Source organism: Prunus dulcis, unplaced genomic scaffold (assembly GCF_902201215.1).
Source record: "Prunus dulcis unplaced genomic scaffold, ALMONDv2, whole genome shotgun sequence".
NCBI classification, from domain to species: domain Eukaryota; kingdom Viridiplantae; phylum Streptophyta; class Magnoliopsida; order Rosales; family Rosaceae; genus Prunus; species Prunus dulcis.
The window spans coordinates 12,521-32,027 of record NW_023010155.1 but is presented as its reverse complement, the minus strand read 5'-3'; the positions used below and the strand labels follow the sequence as shown (position 1 = coordinate 32,027).

Sequence of the window (19,507 nt, the reverse complement as noted above, 5' to 3'; positions counted from 1 at the left end):
CCAATTCACATTGTATTTCACTAATTCAAAAATTGTCTATGTTTTAGATAATCATTCAAAGATATCTCTACAAAAAATCACTTAAATTCGATATCGTTTGACCACTATGTTATTGAAAATTTAATACTTCTTGAAGCACCGTGTTCATTGATTTTGTAGGATACAATTGTATGTCGAAACATTTTTCGATTTGTCTAATTTTTTGGAAGGATGATCTATAAATGTAAACTTAAAAAATAGATGGTTTGGATCTTTGGAAACAAATTCATAGGATACCCTAAAGGGTGTCCCTAAAAAAAATTCGTTGAATTGAAATATGGGGAATGATTATCAATTTTGAGATGGAACCCGCTTACTTTTTATTTCCTGATAAGTAAGTAAACGCAGAAAAAGCAAAGAATTCAAATAATTCTCTTTCTCCCCATTCTCATTACTGATAAGTAGACATATTCTATATTCTATATGTACTGAGCAATATTTGATCTCAATCCCAATATCACCTTACTTTTTTTGTTCTTTCTTTTTGTTCTTTAGCATCACATACCTTGCTTAATCAATTGGTAACAAAGTAACACGTATACCAGCCCACAGTTATAAAAATTTAAAAAGAAAAAGTAATAAAGCAAAAATAGAATAACAAGTTAAAAGAAGCAATCAAATAAATTAAACATGTGAATTATAAGGATCATGCATGAATCCTTATAGGGCATACACACTTTTATTTCAAGGATGTTAACTTCTTCTGGAAAATACATAAAAGGAGGGGGGAAAACACCAACAAGGAGGAAGAACAGGGAACCTTCTAACTGAGAGCTACCGCTGCATTCTTATTCTAACGTACCTCCTCTTACAGCACCTAAGTTTCTTTTTAATGTATTTTAAACCTTTGAAAAATACGTCATAAAAACGATTATGCTTGAGCCCAAACATAGAGAAAGGAAGAATGGCAACAACAACGTAAATGAGGGAAATAGACCATATCTTTTGATGATGAATCAAGAGCACAATAGTAGCAGCGAAGGTGAGCATGGACACTAGCAGCGAGCAGAAGAGAAGGAGGAACCCTAAAGTCAGCTTGAAGGGAAGAGAATGGTGAAAGTTTTTGTACGAGAATGGAGACCTCATGACATTGAGAAATGTGCCCAAAGAAGTCAATGAGAAGATAAGCGAGACAGTGTTCGAAATGGTGAATGCTTTGAAGAAAGGAGAGTGCCTGAGATTAGGAAACCCGTTCTGATTAGTACCCCCGGGAACCGTGTACGCTGCTGCATAGGCCACGGTGGCCACCAAAACCGCCACGATCGAGCCTGACTGAGCAGTTTCTTTCATCCATACTTTTGCTGACTCAAGAAGCTTTGCATGCTGCCTAGTAAAGAGCTCATTCGCTGTCACACCCTTCTTGTTGCGGTGCATGGCGTAATTAAGTGGGATTATCTTTTGCACACGCTGCCCACAAATGGAAAAAAACATTGTTACCATTTCGTACTACTATAACTAGTTTCATACGTAATATAAGTAGCTCTCAGGCAGTACAGTGATATTTCTCTTGGCAATTAATGTTAGAAGATGTTTCCCTTGTCAAAAAAGAACTTCATACCTTTGAAGAAAAAAAATCAAAATAATTAGTCACTAAAATGTAGGAAGGGAGAGAGGTTTTCACACACACACACACTACGATGTCAGGGGAGTTTGAACATTTGAAACCACTGGTCTGCAAATCAATGCTCTTTTTCATCAGGATAAAGGAATCACCATTTAAAATCTGTATTTTTATTGCATGCATGCATGTCCTAGTAGATGAACTTCAATTGACTTAAATAAAAGGTAATTAAAATTAGGGTTAAGGCTTACATATATCACTCACCGCCGTCCAACGCAATTCTTCTTGCAACTGAAATGCAGGAAGATATGTGCCTTCAGCGTCCACAGAGTAATAGCTCATATCTGCGTAATAGCTCATATCTGCAGCGTGGTGCAATATGGTGTTTCCATCGTTATCAATCACGTCAGCCAGCCTTGAGGTTATGAATTTGCTCTTCTTTACAATATTAAAGATGGCCAACCGACGATACTTAATGGCCATGTGCAAAATGTTTTGTCCATGCTTGATATCGTGCGCCTCAGCTGCTTGAGGATGAAGCTCCAAAATCTTTTCTACAATTTGTGATATTCCAGTTCTAGTTGCTATAAACAATGGAATATACTCATAAGTAGATTTGGTTTCAGCATCTTCTTTTTTATGTGGAATATTTGGTTTTGACACCAGAGAAAATGAATTGACTACTTCGGTTGGTGCAATTTTCGCCCATGAATAGTCCTTCAGGACGAGCAATTCAGTGAGTTCCAATAGTACGTTTTGATTTCGCATTTCCTCGCCCATAATAATACAGATTGGTACCCATCTTCTGATCGTTCCTATTCATGAGAGAGATATTGAATTAATATGAAGAGAAGAAAGAAAGAAAAAAAAGTAAATACAAATTAACGAAATGAAACCACAGGAATTAATAATGAAAACGAACCTTTATTAAGCAATTTATTGTCATTCTTAAGCTTGGGTAAGGCCTAATTATTTTTACCTAGCTGTTAGTTTGGTTTTTAAAATTTTTATTTTAATTCTCTAACTCTTATATATTATTCTCCTATACGGATGTCCACACGTTATTATCGTCCGGACGACGTTGTAATTTACTATATTAGAATGCATATCTATGAATAAATTACTTGTCGACCCGCTCCCCAAGTCATCGTTTGAAAAAGTAGATTGGGAAGGATGATTAAATCCGCTCTCCAAGTCATCGTTTTGATTTGCTGGGTCTCGATCAATGTTATCATCATTACAAAGGCCTGAATGGATAATAAGGGGAGCACAAAAATCAGCATCATCATCATCATTAGAAAGGCTAATTGCATAAAATAAACTTAGTACGTATAGCAATCCTAATTAACTAAACCCTAGCACTTCTGCACCGAACCGGCGTATATTTAGCCCAATCTCATGAGAAATAAATTTAATTTCCCCTATTGAAAATTTCTGACTTTGCCATTAAAAAATAGGCAGCATGGTCATTGATAAATTTTTTGATTTTATATCTAATTTTAGCAGTGCCAGTAGTGTATAAGCAGTAGAGAGAGTAGATGGTACATATATGACGGTGCAGCTTAAACCATATGCTTTCGCGAAATTTGGGTTTGAAGGCAGACGGCATTTGGGCTAGCAATTGAAGACTTGTGAGTTCATTCTCTTCCTTTCCATTCGCAAGTAATGGGTACTTCTTTACTAACCAATGAGCAGTCTCTGCATTGCAATTTGCATTGAAGGAAAACCATGGATGCGTGTTAATCATAATATATAATAAAGTAAAATTTATTTGAATATCCACACGTTATTATTGTGCAGATGCCATTATAAATAAAGAGAGACAGACAGCATAAAATACATGGCGTCTGCACGGTAATAACGTCCGGACCTCTGTGTATATATTGTCAAGTTGGTTTTGGAGAGAAAGATAGGGAGAAAGAGATACCAAAATGTTGGCCAAGTACTGCCATATGAAGAATGGATACTTTATCATTTCTATGGAAGTGCTGATTTATATCGTCGCCTACTTTGGTAGCCAAATATTTAACCAAGTCTGTGTGACCAAAAGCAGCAGCCCGGTAGAGTGGGGTTTCTCCTAAATGGTTTCTAATCTCCACCAAAGCACCATGATACTCCACCAACAGCTTTGCTGAGTCCAAATTTCCGGACGCAGCTACCTCATGAAGCGGGGTGTTGCCGCGGTTGTTCTCCACTATCAACGCATCCCTGTCTTCTTCTAGCAGCGAAATCAAAAATGCAAGCACGTCTTTGCGTCCAGCCAAGCCTGCCACGTGAAATACAGTGTCGTTCTTCGTTGTCATTTGCCCAAGTACTTCAAACTCATCACGACCCTCGTAGAATCGTTTTAGGCTTTCCCACTGGCCGTTCATGGCCAATTCATATTGCCCACTCGAGCGACTAAGTGCTTCTCCTGTTTCAACCTCGTCTATCGACTCCATCACCAAATTTTTCCACTCAACTCAATTGATAATAGCCGTCCGCGCCCTCTCCCAGTCTATATATTTGCTTCTTTTTCTCTTTTTAGCATCACATCACATGTATACCTTGCTTAATTAATAAGTAACAAAAGTATAACACGTATACTAACTTGAAACATTTTAAAAAGAAAAAAGTAATAAAGCAAAAGTACAATACAAGTACTAAAACCGCATCAAATAAATTAAACTTGCTGTTAAAGGGATCAGCCAATACGTGAATCACGTTTTGTTACGACTCAGGCGTAAGTATTAGATACATAGGGGAGTTTCTATTACATTTTTTAAAAAAATTTTATTTTAAATTTAGTACAAGCAATAGTTTAAACTCACACATACAACTAAAATATCATGAGATGGGGGTTCGAACCTGAGACATCAATGTCATTTTCCATTGGATTAGACCTCGCTAGCTTCTATAACGCAAAACATGTCATCTCGGAAGAAATTATAGAATCCTACTAAAAGCCATGTAATTAATCTGCCACATCATATTTTTCTTAATTACTCATTATTTTGTCTGGAAAAGTATAACACGTATACTAACTTAAAACATTTTAAAAAGAAAAAAGTAATAAAGCAAAAGTACAATAACAAATACTAAAACCGCATCAAATAAATTAAACTTGCTGTTCAAGGGATCAGCCAACACATGAATCACGTTTAAGTACTAGATACAGAGGGGAGCTTCTATTACATTTTTTTTTAAAAATTTATTTTAAATTTAGTACAAGCAATAGTTTAAACTCACACATACAACAAAAATATCATGAGATGGGGGTTCGAACCTGAGACATCAATGTCATTTTCCATTGAATTAGACCTCGCTGGCTTCTATAACGCAAAACATGTCATCTCGGAAGAAATTATAGAATCCTACGACAAGCCATGTAATTAATCTGCCACATCATATTTTTCTTAATTACTCATTATTTTGTCTGGAAAAGTAAAAAGAATATAACCAAGAAAAACAGCAGAATAGACCGTGCGCCCACCAAGCTTAGATCCAAACCGTTATATCCATATATGCCAGAGAAATAGTTCTGCTTTACAGTTATACAATTTTAAAAAAGAAAAAGTAATATCTCGTTCATTCATAGATCTGTGAGTTGTTGTATCAGATGTGGTGGTTTCTTTGGAATTTTAGCTTTCCTAGCTGTCTATTTTTTCCTTTCTTGCTTCTGAAACTTCAATTTTCATTAAAATCTTGTACAGGAAGAATAATGTTCTTTGATATTCTTCTATCATTGCATAAATACCAAGAATTGACAGTCTTTGATTTGGTGAATTTAATTATATATTAATGTAAGATTAAAAAAGCTTTGATTTGTTTGTGTTTTTATATGGGTAAACTGTCGAATACTCCCCTGAAATATATCGACTGTCGAAATGAACCCCTTAAATTATTTTTTCAGCCAATTTAGCCCTCGAATTATTTTAAATGGTCAATTTAGCCCATGCCGTCAAGTTTTTAGATTTCCATCCAATTTTCTGTTAATTATAAGGGTAAGTTTGTCATTTTACAAGGACAAAACCAAGAAATAATAAAGAAAATATAAAATCATAATTTCTTCTCTCTTTCTCTTTTTTTTTCTTCTTTTTTCCTTTTCCTTCTTCTTCCTCCCTTTATTTTCTTTCTTCTCTCTCTCTCTCTCTCTCTCTCTCTCTCTCTCTCTCTCTCTCATTTTCCCTTCTTATTCTTCTCTCGCTCTCACTTTCTTTCAAGAATCCAATTCAAGTGCAACCCATATTCTGATATCCTTGTGCACCCGACCCAGATTCAACAGCATTAGCCAGTTCAATCTGAAGAATTTCGTCCTAGCCCCGAACCATTGTCCACTGCACTTCCAACCAAACCCAGTATTCGTTGGACACAAGAACTTCATGAAGTCTTTGTGTAAGCTGTGAGAAGTGACAGATTCTTTTAGTAACAACACTTGCAATCAAAGAAGAAGAAGCAAACAGTCATGGCTTGTTTAGCAGAGCTTATTTTAATTACATTAATCTCTAATGGGGCGGCATTTTGTTCTATCCTTCATGTGGACACCTGGTCCAGAACTTCTCTTTGGGATTGAAATTATACTGGGCTTAAGATCCCTCACTATAGAAGCATGTTTCCCAATACAGTATCTAAAAACCAAGAACACCGCAACATCAAACACCAGCCTCCATTGATAAAGAAAACCCATAAGCAAAAAATCACACCACGACTAGTAAAATCGGAAAATCAGAAAAAGTATCTAATACCCAGTTGAAGATTGAGCATCAAATCGCAGTTCTTATGCCCTTTTGAATGGTATGGCCAGGCTTCTTGGGCTCGCCAGAAACTTGAAGCCTCTACATTATTGATAATATCACAAGTAATATCCCCAGCTTCCCCATCAGATTCCCAGATACAAATCCTAGGAAAGTCCTCTCCGCCAAGCTCCCTCTAGCCCCATCCATTCGTAATGGTCAGATTCTTAGCTCTAAAAGCCCCAATGTCGGTCAAGCTCTGCTCCTTCCTTTTCCTTTTTTTTTTTAAAAAAAAAAAAAAAAAAATTTATTTATAAAATTCTAATTTTGTAGTTTTAAAATTCCCTAAGTTTCAATTTTTGAAACATACGAGGATAAGCAAAAATACCAACCAATTGAAAGAATAAATTCAATTTATCTCTCTCAACTTGGATCCCATGAGGCGGGCCTTGGAAAGTTTTAACATAAGCAGGAGGGATTCGCAAATCCTCCAGACGTAGAGCGCGCAGGGCCTTGAACCCAAACACATTACCTACAATGGAAGTAAACATGTTAGGAACATTACCCTCTTCAAAAAGGTCTAAGGCGTAAGCTACATAAGTAATAAATTGACTTTCTTCTTCAGCAACGGGCTCGATGTGGTAGCATCGACCTTTGTAACTATCAATACTTCAAAAAAAATAAATTTTAATTGAACAGTGAGTCACGTGCCTAACATGTGACATTTAGACAGAAAATTGGATGAAAACTAACGGCAGGAGCTAAATTGACCATTTAAAATAATTCGAGGGCTAAATTGGCTGAAAAAATAATTCAGGGTGGACATTTCAACAGTCAATATAGATCATGGGGTATTCGGCAGTTTACCCTTTTTATAATACAATTTTTATTTTGTGTCACACAAAATGTGTGAGATGGCAGTAGCCTCTATCTTCTCTATTGGAATCACATGTTCCCTTGGTCATAAGTGTTAGATTTCTATAATATTCATGATCTTTCACACAACTTGAAATACATATAGATGACATATATGGCATCATCTTCTTTGAGTACACAATCTCAGAACTCATTCAATTGCAGTAGCGGCAACACGAGCAAAAGGCATGAACGGCTCTACTCTCTCTCAAAAACTACTTTAGCTCTTTTTTTATGATGAGATTAAGGTCAGAGAATGTGTCTGATGAGAGCAGGGTCTTAAGCTTATATAGGGTTAGGTCAAATTTTCTCTACTACTCATCACTAATGGCCCACTTGTCTAATACTCTAAGCCCATCAAACAACGGTTCACGTACAAAAGGAAATAAATAGGACCCCTTTAATTGGCTTCAAAACTTTCCTTATTTCACAAGGCATTGGCCACTCAATGTATAATCTAATTTAAACTCTTATCAAACCTCATATATATATATTTTTTTTTGGGTCAGAACTTATCAAACCTCATATAACTTAGTATATAGTGCACCAATCTAAATAGGAATATAACATTCTCCCATTAGATCAAGCACTAGAGCACTAAGCTTTTGTATTGCAAAAGTTTGATAATCTTTATTGGCCATGAGTTTAAAACAATTAAGTCATTCCCTTCAAGCTACAGTGAAAAGAGATTAGACAAAAATGAACTATAGACAAGCACTGCTCTCCTTTATTAAAAACAGGTAATCTATAATCACATAATGCAATCTCAAAATACATGAAGCACCACTTACAAACGTGAACCTTAACATGTACTGACCCATAATGTGAATCTTTATACTTTTCAGTACATATATCCCTTTACAACTTAGTAAGAGTCAATCCGCAATGTTATTAAAATAATAGTATTTCAAAAAAGACCATAAACTCACATACATAAACAAAATGCATAATAAGTTTAAATAGCTAAATAATCAAAATGGTAGAAATCATTCAATAATCAAAACTATCAAGCAAATTAACATCCTTAAATGCAAATCCCTCAATCCAGAAAACAGAAAAAATTAGACAAACTAGAAAACTATCAAAATGGGAACAAGACTCCCACTAGATTGCAGCATCAAAGCTAGGAAATAATCTCATGCTCTTAACATGTCTCAAAGAACCTTATGAAGGCAGAAACTTTGTAAATGGATATGCAATCATATCTTGAGTTCTGTTATGATCAAACCTGACTAGTTGTTTGCCACCTTCTCCCTCACTATCAAATACGTTATGTCAATCTACTAAAAGTCTAGACGACATTTTGTTGTTCATGCAGTGAAAAACAGTCACAATGTTGTCATTGTATATATGCACTGATCTTGAAATCTATTCCACCACCTTAATGTTTTTTATAAAATTCCTAAGCCACACTACATGAGTATTGGCTTCATAGAAAGTTATGTATTCTGAAAACATAGTTGAACTCAAAACACCAATTTGTTTAGCACTCTTCCAAGCAACAACTGCTCATGTCATCTTGAAAAGAAAACATGAAGTATAGATGTAATCATCCTCTGCTTTTCCAAGATTCACATTAGCATAACCAACAAGCTCTAATTTCTTCGTGCGTTTGTAAATCAGCATGTAAACCTTTGTTCTGTCTAGGTACCTTAGAATCTTTTCTCTAGCTATCTAATGTTGCATTCCCATATTTGACTGAAATCTCCCCATCTTACTAATGCACAAGCCTAGGTTTGGCCTTGTACACAATGTTGCATTCCCAAATTTCATTCAATCTATCTCAGTCAACCTAATTTTTCACACCAACACAAAAATTTCTAAGTTCCCTCTCGATGAAGCCGTCTTTCCCCATCTTCTCCTCACTTTCAAACCCTCTCTCTTCATCTCTATCATATCTCTAAAAAAATTTCTTGATCCCATTGATTTTGACTCAAAACGATGAAGAGCCATCCAAAACCAAAACTCACAAACTCTACCCCTTATTCCAAGCCCTCGAACTCTACCCCTAATCCTAACTTTATTGAACTCCATAACCTAGCTACCTGAGCTTCCTCTCACACCTCATAGCTATTAACAAAGAGGATCAAGCAAGCTTTGTTAATGCTCTCAAGCTCAATGTGAAAGCTTCGCAGTTGAACTCTAAAGAACCCATGGGTAGAACTTGCTTATAAAAACTGGCTTGTAAGGGAAGGGTGCTCGTTGGTTGCCCTTTCGTTCCAGTGAGGTTGCTTCACTCAACTACCAGTATTCAATGACTCGATATCATCTTAATCCAGCCTATAGGTCGCCCCTTCTATGGAATTGCCCAGTTGCGTGGTGAAACTAGGCTCTAATACCAACTGTTAAGAAGAACCCATGAGTAGAACATGCTCCTAAAAACTGACTTATAAGGGAAAGGTGCCCAAGAAGTTTGAAACCATTCCATGATATGCTATTTTTCCAATGTGGGATCTTGAGTCCTAACACGAACCCACACAACCAATCTCGAAACTTCTAGTGAACCTTCATGCGCAGTTGCCGCAGACCACGTTCTCAGGTAAACTTGTCAACCCGTTCTGAGTTTTCTATTTTGTTTGGGTTTTATTTCATCTGAATTTAGTTTTGGCAATTTCAAGAAGAGCGACGACGACAAAAAACCCAAACAAAATAGATTTGGATTAACTCCTCCCTCTCTGAATCCATCTTCCCCTACAGTCCTCCCTCTTTCCATGTCCCTTTTGTTTTTTTGAAATTTTTTTAAAAAACAAGTGGTTGTAACATGTATTGCATGTGAATTTTGAAAATATATTTTTTGGTGGAATTAATTAATTATTATTATTATTTATTTATTTATTTTTGTTCCAAGGAACTAAAAGTTTTTGGGTTATTAAACTTTTTTAACAGTTTATAAAAGATAAATTAAAATTTGCACAAAAAATATTTGTATTACTATGCACAGTAATTCAAGTACCATACTGATAAATCACATATTATCTAAAATACATAATACTTTTGAGGTCTCTCTAAAACATTTTTTATATATATTTTTTACTTAATTTAATTTAAGCATATTTTTATCTTACCAATTTATGTTTATTTATTAAAATATCTTCTTTATTCACCCAGTAGAATATATGGGGTTTTGAATGTTTCAACCTTCTACCTTTATATAGATAGATAAATACAGAAAAATCAAAACAATTTCGTATTACAATGTTTACATGTATGTAATTTATCATATGGGACATAAATTGGAAAAAAAAAAAAAAAACATGTGAAAAATATATATATATTGTTAGTTATACTAATACCCCTCAAGTTTTTGATTTTTTTACAAAATCTTATGAGATTTTTGAAATTACACAAACACTCTATGAGATTTCAAATTATTTTCACAAAAGCCTTTGAGGTTTTCACAAAACTCTTTTTCGTTGACTGTTGGTCCAAAATTTGATGATTTCATTTAAAAAGACGTGTGCAAATGACAAAATCAGCCATGTTAAAAATAAAATGCAAGGGGAAAGTTGGAACGTAAATAATTTTTGTTTAAGGGGCTGTCGCCAGCTGGGGTCCGTACGCGGGTTTTTGGTGAAACCCGATCAATCGATGCGAATTTAAATACAAGTCGGTAGTTGAAATGAAAAGCCAATCTCTGTTTTGTTTTCTTCAATTTGGCGCCTTAGCTTCGTCGTTTTCACACACAGTGAGATACAGGGAAAAATGAGTTCGAGTTCGTCGAGCAACATCTTCAGGAACCCTCATGGATAACAAATTCTTTCTGAGAAAGCCTAATTGGGAGAATGTAATTGAATCTTTTCTGGGTTCTTTTGACTTGTTTTGAATTTCAATTTTCCTTGTGTTTTTGGGTTATCTGTCAATTTGCAATTTTAGGGTTTTTATTTGTAAGATTTTAGAGCTTTGGGTTGATAATTGAGTCAACAGAGCTGCAATTTCATTTATTATTTCGCTGGGTCTGCTGCTTTGCACAAAAACCAAATGCTAATTATGATACCAAAGTTCATAGCATCAAGGGGAGATCCTTATTCTCATTCAACCTGAGATTTTTTTGTACTAAATTTCTGGCCTTTAGAGAGACATTGATAATCTGCAGAGATGAAACTGTGAATTGACAAATAAACCTTTACCCATTTAATAAAAGTAGTGTGTGCAAGAAACTTTACCCATTCAACACTTCCTGAATTTTTGTGTGGAACTACGCTTTTTGGGACATATGAAAAGTAACTTCATAAGACAGGGATAGTATTTTACGCAAGAAACTTTGCATGTTGGGTTTTTTATGTTGCTGATATTTAACTCTCCTCTGCCTTTCTAGATTGATTGAAATTGTATAAGTAGCAGTGCTGTAAATGGATAGGTTTCCATTCAATTATGAAATGATGCTAATATTTAAATGGCATTCTTCTTGTGCCTTAGATCATCTGCAATAGTTGTTCAACAGTTCATTTCTTGTGCCTTAGTTTATGTGAACACGATTTTTTGTTTTCAAACTTATTCAGTTAAGCTAGTTGTCCAATCCAATGTAGGAGTTAAAAAACCAATATGGTCTGTTTAAGGATAAAATAGGTCTGAGAGATTCACTTTTCCGTCATTTTCTTTGAAACCAAACAGAGGTTTATTAACGTGTCTGGTTTTTGGTTTGCTTATGACTAATAAAATATGTTTGTTATTTACAGTTGGATAGGTTTATACCCAATCGGGCTGCACTGGACCTTGATTACGCGCATTACATGGTCACAGGAAGGAGAAAAGGAATCGAGAACCCATGGGCTGCAAGCCCTACATATCAGATGCTACTGACTGAGACCTTCAACATGAACCGAGCACGGATCTTCACATTCAAGAACAAACCGCCAACCCCAGTTGAAGCCATTCCAAGGAGATTGCTTTCACCCCCTCTTCATAAGGCCAAATCTACCAAGCCCTGTCGAAGGATTCCTAAGGTATAATTGCACTAATATCATCATACTTGAATTTGGATTGTGGACACTTGAATTCCTTGTGAGAATGTGAAGGTGACCGTGTCTCACATTGGAAAGTTAGAAAACCTTGCAAGGGCTTATAAGGAGTTGGGCTACTTCGCCATTGCCAATTGGTTTTGGGGTGTAACCTCAACTTCCTTCTTTCCTAAGGTATAGGTAATGCTAGATTTAAGGGAATGTAAATCTGCCTGTTTAGTGCCTGAAATGATGATAATATGTAGTGTGTAGTGATCATCGTATAAGGGAATCTAATTTTTCTTAGGATTGTGACTGTAATGATGATCATATTGACTTTTCTGTGTGGCTGTTTTAATTCTTTCAATTTGATTTTGCAGGATCCAGAGAGAACATTGGACGCTCCTGGTATTGTAGATAATTTCTACTTGAATTTACTAGACTGGAGCAGCAGCAACATTATTGCAATTGCTCTTGGAAACTCAGTGTACCTATGGAATCCTTCTGACCGTTCCATCGTAGAACTCGTCACAATTGATGACGAAGATGGTCCCATTACAGGCATCAGCTGGGCTCTTGATGGGAAGCATATTGCCGTTGGCTTGAACAATTCCTGGGTCCAGTTATGGGATTCTGTTAGATTGGTAAGAACATTATTGTTGCTTATAATTGTTGGTTGCTTTCCTTATAAAATGAAACCTTGGTTCTAATACTAATCAACTGCTGATTTTGTTACTGCAGAAAGGAACGTTGAGAGGTGGTCACCATGGAAGAGTAGGTTCACTGGCCTGGAACAAACACATTCTTACTACAGGAGGAATGGATGGTAGAATTATCAACAATGATGTAAGAGTGAGATCCCACATTGTTGGAACCTACAAGGGTCACGGGGCTGAGGACGTCTGTGGATTAAAATGGTCACCCTCAGACCAGCATTTAGCTAGTGGAGGAAACGATCATGTTCTCTTCATATGGGACAGGTCAACAGCCTCCTCCAGTTCACCAAGAGAGTGGCTTCAAAGGCTTGAAGACCACACTGCAGCAGTCAAGTCCATTTCAAGAGAATTTGTTGGCCTCTGGTGGTGAACTTGACCTGTGCATTAAGTTCTGGAACACACAAACAGGCTTGTGCTTGAGCGAGGTTGAACTGGCTCGCAGGTGTGTGGTTTTTTGTGGAACAGTTATGAGCGTGAATTGCTTAGTTGTCATGGTTTTAGCAAGAATGAGCTTATCCTTTGGAAGTACCGTCAATGGTGAGGACGACAGAGCTCACTGGCCATACCTCCAGAGTTCTCTTCATGACTCAGGACTAATTTGGACTTTAAATTGCACTTTGGCAAATTCAATTCTGTTTGTGTATTTGATTTCATGGATTGGTTTTCATTTGGAATAAATTTTCATGGCAACTTCATATGGTAGTTACATTTACACATTCTAATTGTTTATAATTGCTGCTGTTTATGTTTTCAGACCCCAGATGGATGCACTGTGGCCACTGCAGCCGCGGATGAGACGGTTCAAGCTTGGAATGTGTTTGGGATTCCGGGAGTTTCAGAACCCGTATGAAAAGAAAATCTGCTGCCATCTGCTCATTCATACTCCATTCGTTGAAGATCATGTAAATGCTGGATAGAAGTTTGTCTGTTTTGTCTCGAATGCCAAACCAAACAGATAAGTGTATATACAAGGAAAAAAAAAAAAAACAGGTAAGTGTATATGGTTACACGAATAGAGAAAAAGAAAAAAGCAGTTTTGATTAGTGATTGGCATGCAGTCACTCAGTTCAGTATATCTGAATAGACAATATAACTCTATTAGACGCCTCACATTCATTGTAAATTGATTTTAAATTGAATGCTTCAACATTATCGTGTCATATTGAAGCGACAATTCTGAGTGCGTTGAGAATATTAATGAGTACACTTACACAATACAATCTCTCTTCAGAATATACGTTTTTTCTATGGTATGAACACTTACTAAGTACGTATACAAACACTGACAAATGATCAATCAAAGTGTATTAGACTAAACAGACGATGTATTAAGGACACTGCTTTCCTCTTTCCCGGAAAAGAGGTATTCTTACTTCCTGTAAATAATGGCTTAATATATATGCAAAAATAATTTATTAAAAACACAAATTAAAAAATCTATACACACACGTCAAACTGTGATTCGTAAGAAAATAGGAATTCTTACTTTCGAAGAAAGAGGCAATTATACTCGGTGTATCAAACCCTTAAAACAATACTAAATGACAAATGACCAATCAACGAGTCATGGTATTTTCAAGAGTTGGTACTATAATGAAACCCTTGAGCTATGCCATTTTGCTCTCTCTCTAAAAACCCAGCTAGACTTGGTCGAGAACCAGCCAAACTTTTTGGCCATTTATATCCTATCCAGAGAAATGATCGGCTTTTCATATGAACACGTAAGAACACGTTTATCTTTAAAAATATAAAGTTGGAATAATGATATATATAAAATCATAAACATAACGGACCCATGATCTTGTTAGTTGGATCATATAGTTACAAGATAAGGCAGAATTTAGATTGAAAGATGAATATAATATCCAAAATCTAATCCAAAACAAGGGCATGGATTGATGATTGTGGACCCACAAAATCCTCTCAAAAGGATCCTCATAATACGACAATTAAATCTCATATGCAAAGTTTGACTCGAGTTTGAGGTTAGTCTAAAAGTTATCGATATGGACGTTTACTACTATTATTAAAATAATGGATATCTTACTTTATATTTCCCTTTTCTTTTTAATATTGCCCTAATAAGTGAATTTAGAACCAATTAAAAATATGTAATAAACTTAGTGGAAATAGAGATAATGGGGTGTAATTGTGCACGTTTTCTTACACATAAATTCAAATCTCTTTCCTATAATTTAGAATATCGCATTGTGAAAATAAATAAATAAAATGAAGAAATTAGCACTACATGATAATATAAAATTCTTCCAAATTAAGTTATTCTTATTCAATACTAATTGCTAATTAATCATACATCCATGTGATGAGTTTGTGTCAATTAATACCAATTTTAACCCTCTAAAACATCGTGTTGGTTTTTTATTTATTTATTTATTTTTTTTACAAGCGATATTAAGAAAATGAGGAATTGAATCTAAAATATCTATTATAGAGGTAAATACTATTAATCACTTCAGGTGCAAACTATCAAGTTGGATATTAAACTCAAACACACAACACGAATACTATGATTTGAACCCAAGATCTTGCCTGATGGAGTAAATACTCCAAATCACTACAGTAGTGAATCCTTTACATAAATACTAAAATTAAGAAAATATAAAATTGGTAGTTATGTTCATTACAAGTAGGACTCATTATCTAATTTTGTTTTTAATTTTAATTATATATATAAAACTTGCTCAGATTCACAAGAAAGCATGCTACTAGCTATATAGATCTAAAAACTCTTGTGTACAAATCAACATACAACAACCTCAAACACTTAGAATAAATAATTAGATCAAAGTTCTAGAAACTGAACAAACATTACATGCATGATGATGCTTAATTTAGTTGGAGTTTTCAATCATAAATCTTTTAATAAATTGCAAAGCTTCATTTGAGACTTCTGAGTATGGATCAGCCGTTAAAAACCCATGTTGTTGTCCCTCAAGTTCCACATACTCAATTTTCTTCCCCAACTCTTTCAGCTTTCTCGAGTAGCTCTCCACCCTATCTTTCAAAATTTCATTGCCACCCACAAAAACCAAGATCGGATCAAGGGCCACTTTCTCTAGGTTTGGGCTGTTTGGTCCAAATGGGTTCACCAGTGGGTGGTCTCTGGTTTCTCCTGCTGGCATTGAGAGTCTCCAGAATCTGTATGGCAATTAAGTTAAAGAAAAGGAGTTAGCGATGAAATTATGAGTTTAAATTTCACGAACGACAATTGTTTCGATCAAACTAATAATTTCTTTTCTTGGATGTCATATCTCATGATAGATTTCTATGTATTCAGGGTCAAATACGTGTACAATATTGGAACCGTCAAATAATGATTGGTTAAGAGGAGTTGATAATGGACATGGCACTATCTTAAGTCATACTCATATTGGATTAAGAGCACTACTTACATGACAATTAGGCTTACTCGCTTACCTTATCAGATATATCAAGGGCTATCTAGCTTTATATCTTAATCATTTCGGGTTGGGTAGGTCATGCTTAGACTGGATTAAGCACTATCTTAAGTATTAATAATGATTAATTAGTGACAGGTCATTGAGATTATAATTATTATTTTGAAATTGCCCATGCTTTGATTTATTATTTTGAGATAAGACACCTCCAATATTAAATGGTGTCAAGATCACACTCACACGTAAAAGGAGATAAATGAATTTCACATCATCAACTTTAGAGGGATTTGGAGGTGCATATTCTATTTAGACCATAAAAGCTAGTCTAGACTTCTAGTCTTGGCCTTGCTAGAGGACAAAAATGCAATCCGCATGTGTAACATCTTTTTTTTTTTTTTGGTCAAGATGATGGAACATTTTTAAATTTCATTGACAAAGAACCTAGACAATACTTTCGCAAAAAAAAAAAAAAAAAAAAAAAAAAAAGAACCCAGACAATACATGTCCCTAGTCAAATTTGATTGAATGGCCTCATATCAGAAACCTTAATTTGGATGGTTTTGGTTTTAGTCAAATTTTACTCCGTGAGATTATCATTTCTTTGTTACCCGCTAATAAGTTTGTTGCTTTTTAGAAGGATTATTTTTGGATCCTTATGGATAAAAATGAAAGTGAATAAAAGACAGTGCCGACGCGTAAGTAGCTACGTATTTTTCTTTCATAATACAAATTGCCGAAAACGGGAAAATTCTTAGCCTAACACATTAAAATTTGTGTAGAAGAAAATGTTTTCTTATTATCTTTTAAATTTAGGTTTTCAAAAAGGAACCATTAAAATGAATATATTTTGTTGGGTTAATCGTTTTATTAGTTCTTGAACTTAAACCCAATTTGCATTTGAGTCCCTCAATTTTCAAAATCCTTCGTGTGGTCCTTTAACTTCACTTTCGTTAGGACAAATGATCCTACTGTCAATTTTGTTAACTTTTTCTGTTAAATACAGGGGCAAAATGGTATTTTTATATTAAAACCAAAAAAATGAATAAAAAATCATACCTTTAAAATAACAATAAAAAAAAAATCAAATTAAAAAAATAATAATACAGTTTTTGGGGAGTAGAAACGGGATAGAAGGGGAGAGAGAGAGTTTAATTTTAATTTTTTAGTTTTTTAATTTTTGTATTCATATTTTAATCAATTTAATATAAAAATATCATTTTGCCTTTGCATTTAACAAAATAAACGGCATGACCATTTGTCCTAACGAAACTGATGTTGAAGGACCACAAGAACAATTTTGAAAATTGAGGGACTCAAATACAAATCGAATCTAAATTCAATAATTAATAAAATGATTAACTCTATTTTGTTTGAATATGTAATCTAGATTGAATGTGTACCGTTGAGGAAACTAAGAAAGGGACAAAGACTCGAAACAAAACAAAAAAAAAAAGTTTTGAATTACCTGTCGAGTATGTCCAAACTCAACAGTGCCTCACAAGGCCCCTCCTCTGACCTTGTCCTCTCCACCCCACCAAAAAATGGCGCTAGTAGCACATACCCACGTACCCGAACCGGGGCCACCTTGACTGACCCAGCCCCGAGCCGAACCGCCAGGTGGTGGGCCATATTCCCGCCAGAAGAGTCGCCCACAATGAAAACCCGGTCAAAGTCAGCGGTACCACCCATCCATGCATCACAATCGCCACTTTTACTCATCAAAGCCTCCCTTTGCAGCCACTCCACCGCACTCACCGCATCATCAATTGGGGCCGGGAGCTTGTGCTCCGGCGCAAGCCTGTAGTCCGGGGCAACCACTAGAGCGTGGAGCACCGCGGACAGGCGGAGGCAGCAGTTGTAGAAGTTTGGCCACACACATGAGCCGACACAAAAACCACCGCCATGAAAGTAGAACACCACGGGGAGCTTGGAATTGCGGTTTGCCGATTTGGGTTTGTACAAACGGAGGGAGAGGTTGTGTCTTTTGTCGAAAGTGACGTCTTTGAAGGCCACAGAGTTGTCATCAACGACAGGAATGTTGAAGTCCATGTCCATCAAAGAGCAACGGTTGATCGTACCATCGCTAAAGACTTGGAGGACGCCCATGCAGTCTTCTACTATGTAAGGGAGGGAGCCCATTTTGGTAATTTTGTGTGTGGAAGATGGTCTGGTCTGGTTGGAGAAATGGAGGGTGAACTGAAGTGGGAAGGTTCTTGGTTGGGGGGTATGTATATATAGACTAGAGAGGACCAACGTCTGAGATATTGAAGGGTGGTGGTGGGGATAGAGTGAAATTAGGGGGGTGATAATGTAAATTAATAAATGGGGACATTTTTGTAAGTGGTGGCATATGCATGCATGGCCATTGGTTTATCTTATTGTTTTGAATATGGACCATATATAGATGAGCTTGATGGCTGTGGTAATGTTTGTTTGGACGGTTGAAAATTACCAGTTGTACTTGCTGAATCTTTGGAAAACTTATCAAAATATATTGTTATCTATAATCTCATCACCTATCAATTACCTTACAAATCTCATTAAAGAAAGGAAGAATTTTGACCATTCCAAGGGTCGGCTAGCTAGTTGTTCACCTTTTTTCATCTTTTTTTTTGTTCACTGGCATTAGTCCTCACTTGATGAAATGGCATCTAGGGGAATTGGATATGGATCCTCTGTTATTGTATCCTAGCGCTTTCGTTTTGAAAACTCAGGCCACAAGTGGTTGATGGATGTATGTGGAATGCAATTATATTGAGAAAGGAAATTCATTCTATTATTGTTTTGGTTTGCAAAATAGGAATAAGTTTGGAATCAAATTTGGAAAAGGGGTTTGGTTCATGGGGGACCAAGGTTTAGGTTTAGGTCTCGAATTCAAGATCCACTTTTAAACCTTTTTGGATGCTCAATTTGGAATTTAAAGTCTGACCGTTCAACGCGTTTCAAGTTCAAAGTTAAGTTAGGACTTGAAGTCCTAAAAACGGAATCTAGGATTTGGAGTTCGGATCTTTAGGCTAAAGTGAATTGTAACATAAGATTAATGGTTTGGAGATCCTCATTCTATTAGCAATTTGCCTACTAAATATGTGAAAAACAATGGAATGGACATAAATGTTGTTTCCATTTCATTGCATGAAACCAAAACCCTAAAAATACATAATGCTTAATCTTTGGATTGGATTTGTGATACAAAAATCTCATATTAAAT

At 35.7% G+C, this 19,507-nt stretch overlaps 2 protein-coding genes and 1 pseudogene across 2 annotated transcripts; 1 reads left to right on the top strand and 2 right to left on the bottom strand.

Annotated features, from left to right (window-relative positions):
* Positions 1–813: 813 nt before the first annotated feature.
* Positions 814–2,368, bottom strand: LOC117613054 (ankyrin repeat-containing protein NPR4-like). The gene is made up of 2 exons (XM_034341696.1): positions 1,865–2,368; positions 814–1,446 (listed from the first exon to the last, which is right to left on the bottom strand). The coding sequence occupies exons 1-2, from the start codon at positions 2,366–2,368 to the stop codon at positions 814–816; spliced, it is 1,137 nt and encodes a 378-aa protein (XP_034197587.1).
* An 8,378-nt stretch (positions 2,369–10,746) lies between these two features.
* On the top strand, positions 10,747–13,877 carry LOC117613055 (annotated as a pseudogene).
* A 1,770-nt stretch (positions 13,878–15,647) lies between these two features.
* On the bottom strand, positions 15,648–18,483 carry LOC117613057 (probable carboxylesterase 15). The gene is made up of 2 exons (XM_034341697.1): positions 17,765–18,483; positions 15,648–16,039 (listed from the first exon to the last, which is right to left on the bottom strand). The coding sequence occupies exons 1-2, from the start codon at positions 18,436–18,438 to the stop codon at positions 15,733–15,735; spliced, it is 981 nt and encodes a 326-aa protein (XP_034197588.1). The 5' UTR covers positions 18,439–18,483; the 3' UTR covers positions 15,648–15,732.
* Positions 18,484–19,507: the final 1,024 nt, after the last annotated feature.

Bases quoted from the DNA above. Each gene is read 5' to 3' on its own strand.
- LOC117613054 (XM_034341696.1), bottom strand. From the start codon at position 2,368: ATGCGAAATCAAAACGTACTATTGGAACTCACTGAATTGCTCGTCCTG. The intron at 1,447-1,864 runs GTGAGTGATATA...ATTTGTGGGCAG, and splicing joins AAGAATTGCGTTGGACGGCG to CGTGTGCAAAAGATAATCCC.
- LOC117613057 (XM_034341697.1), bottom strand. From the start codon at position 18,438: ATGGGCTCCCTCCCTTACATAGTAGAAGACTGCATGGGCGTCCTCCAA. The intron at 16,040-17,764 runs GTAATTCAAAAC...ATTGCCATACAG, and splicing joins AGTTTGGACATACTCGACAG to ATTCTGGAGACTCTCAATGC.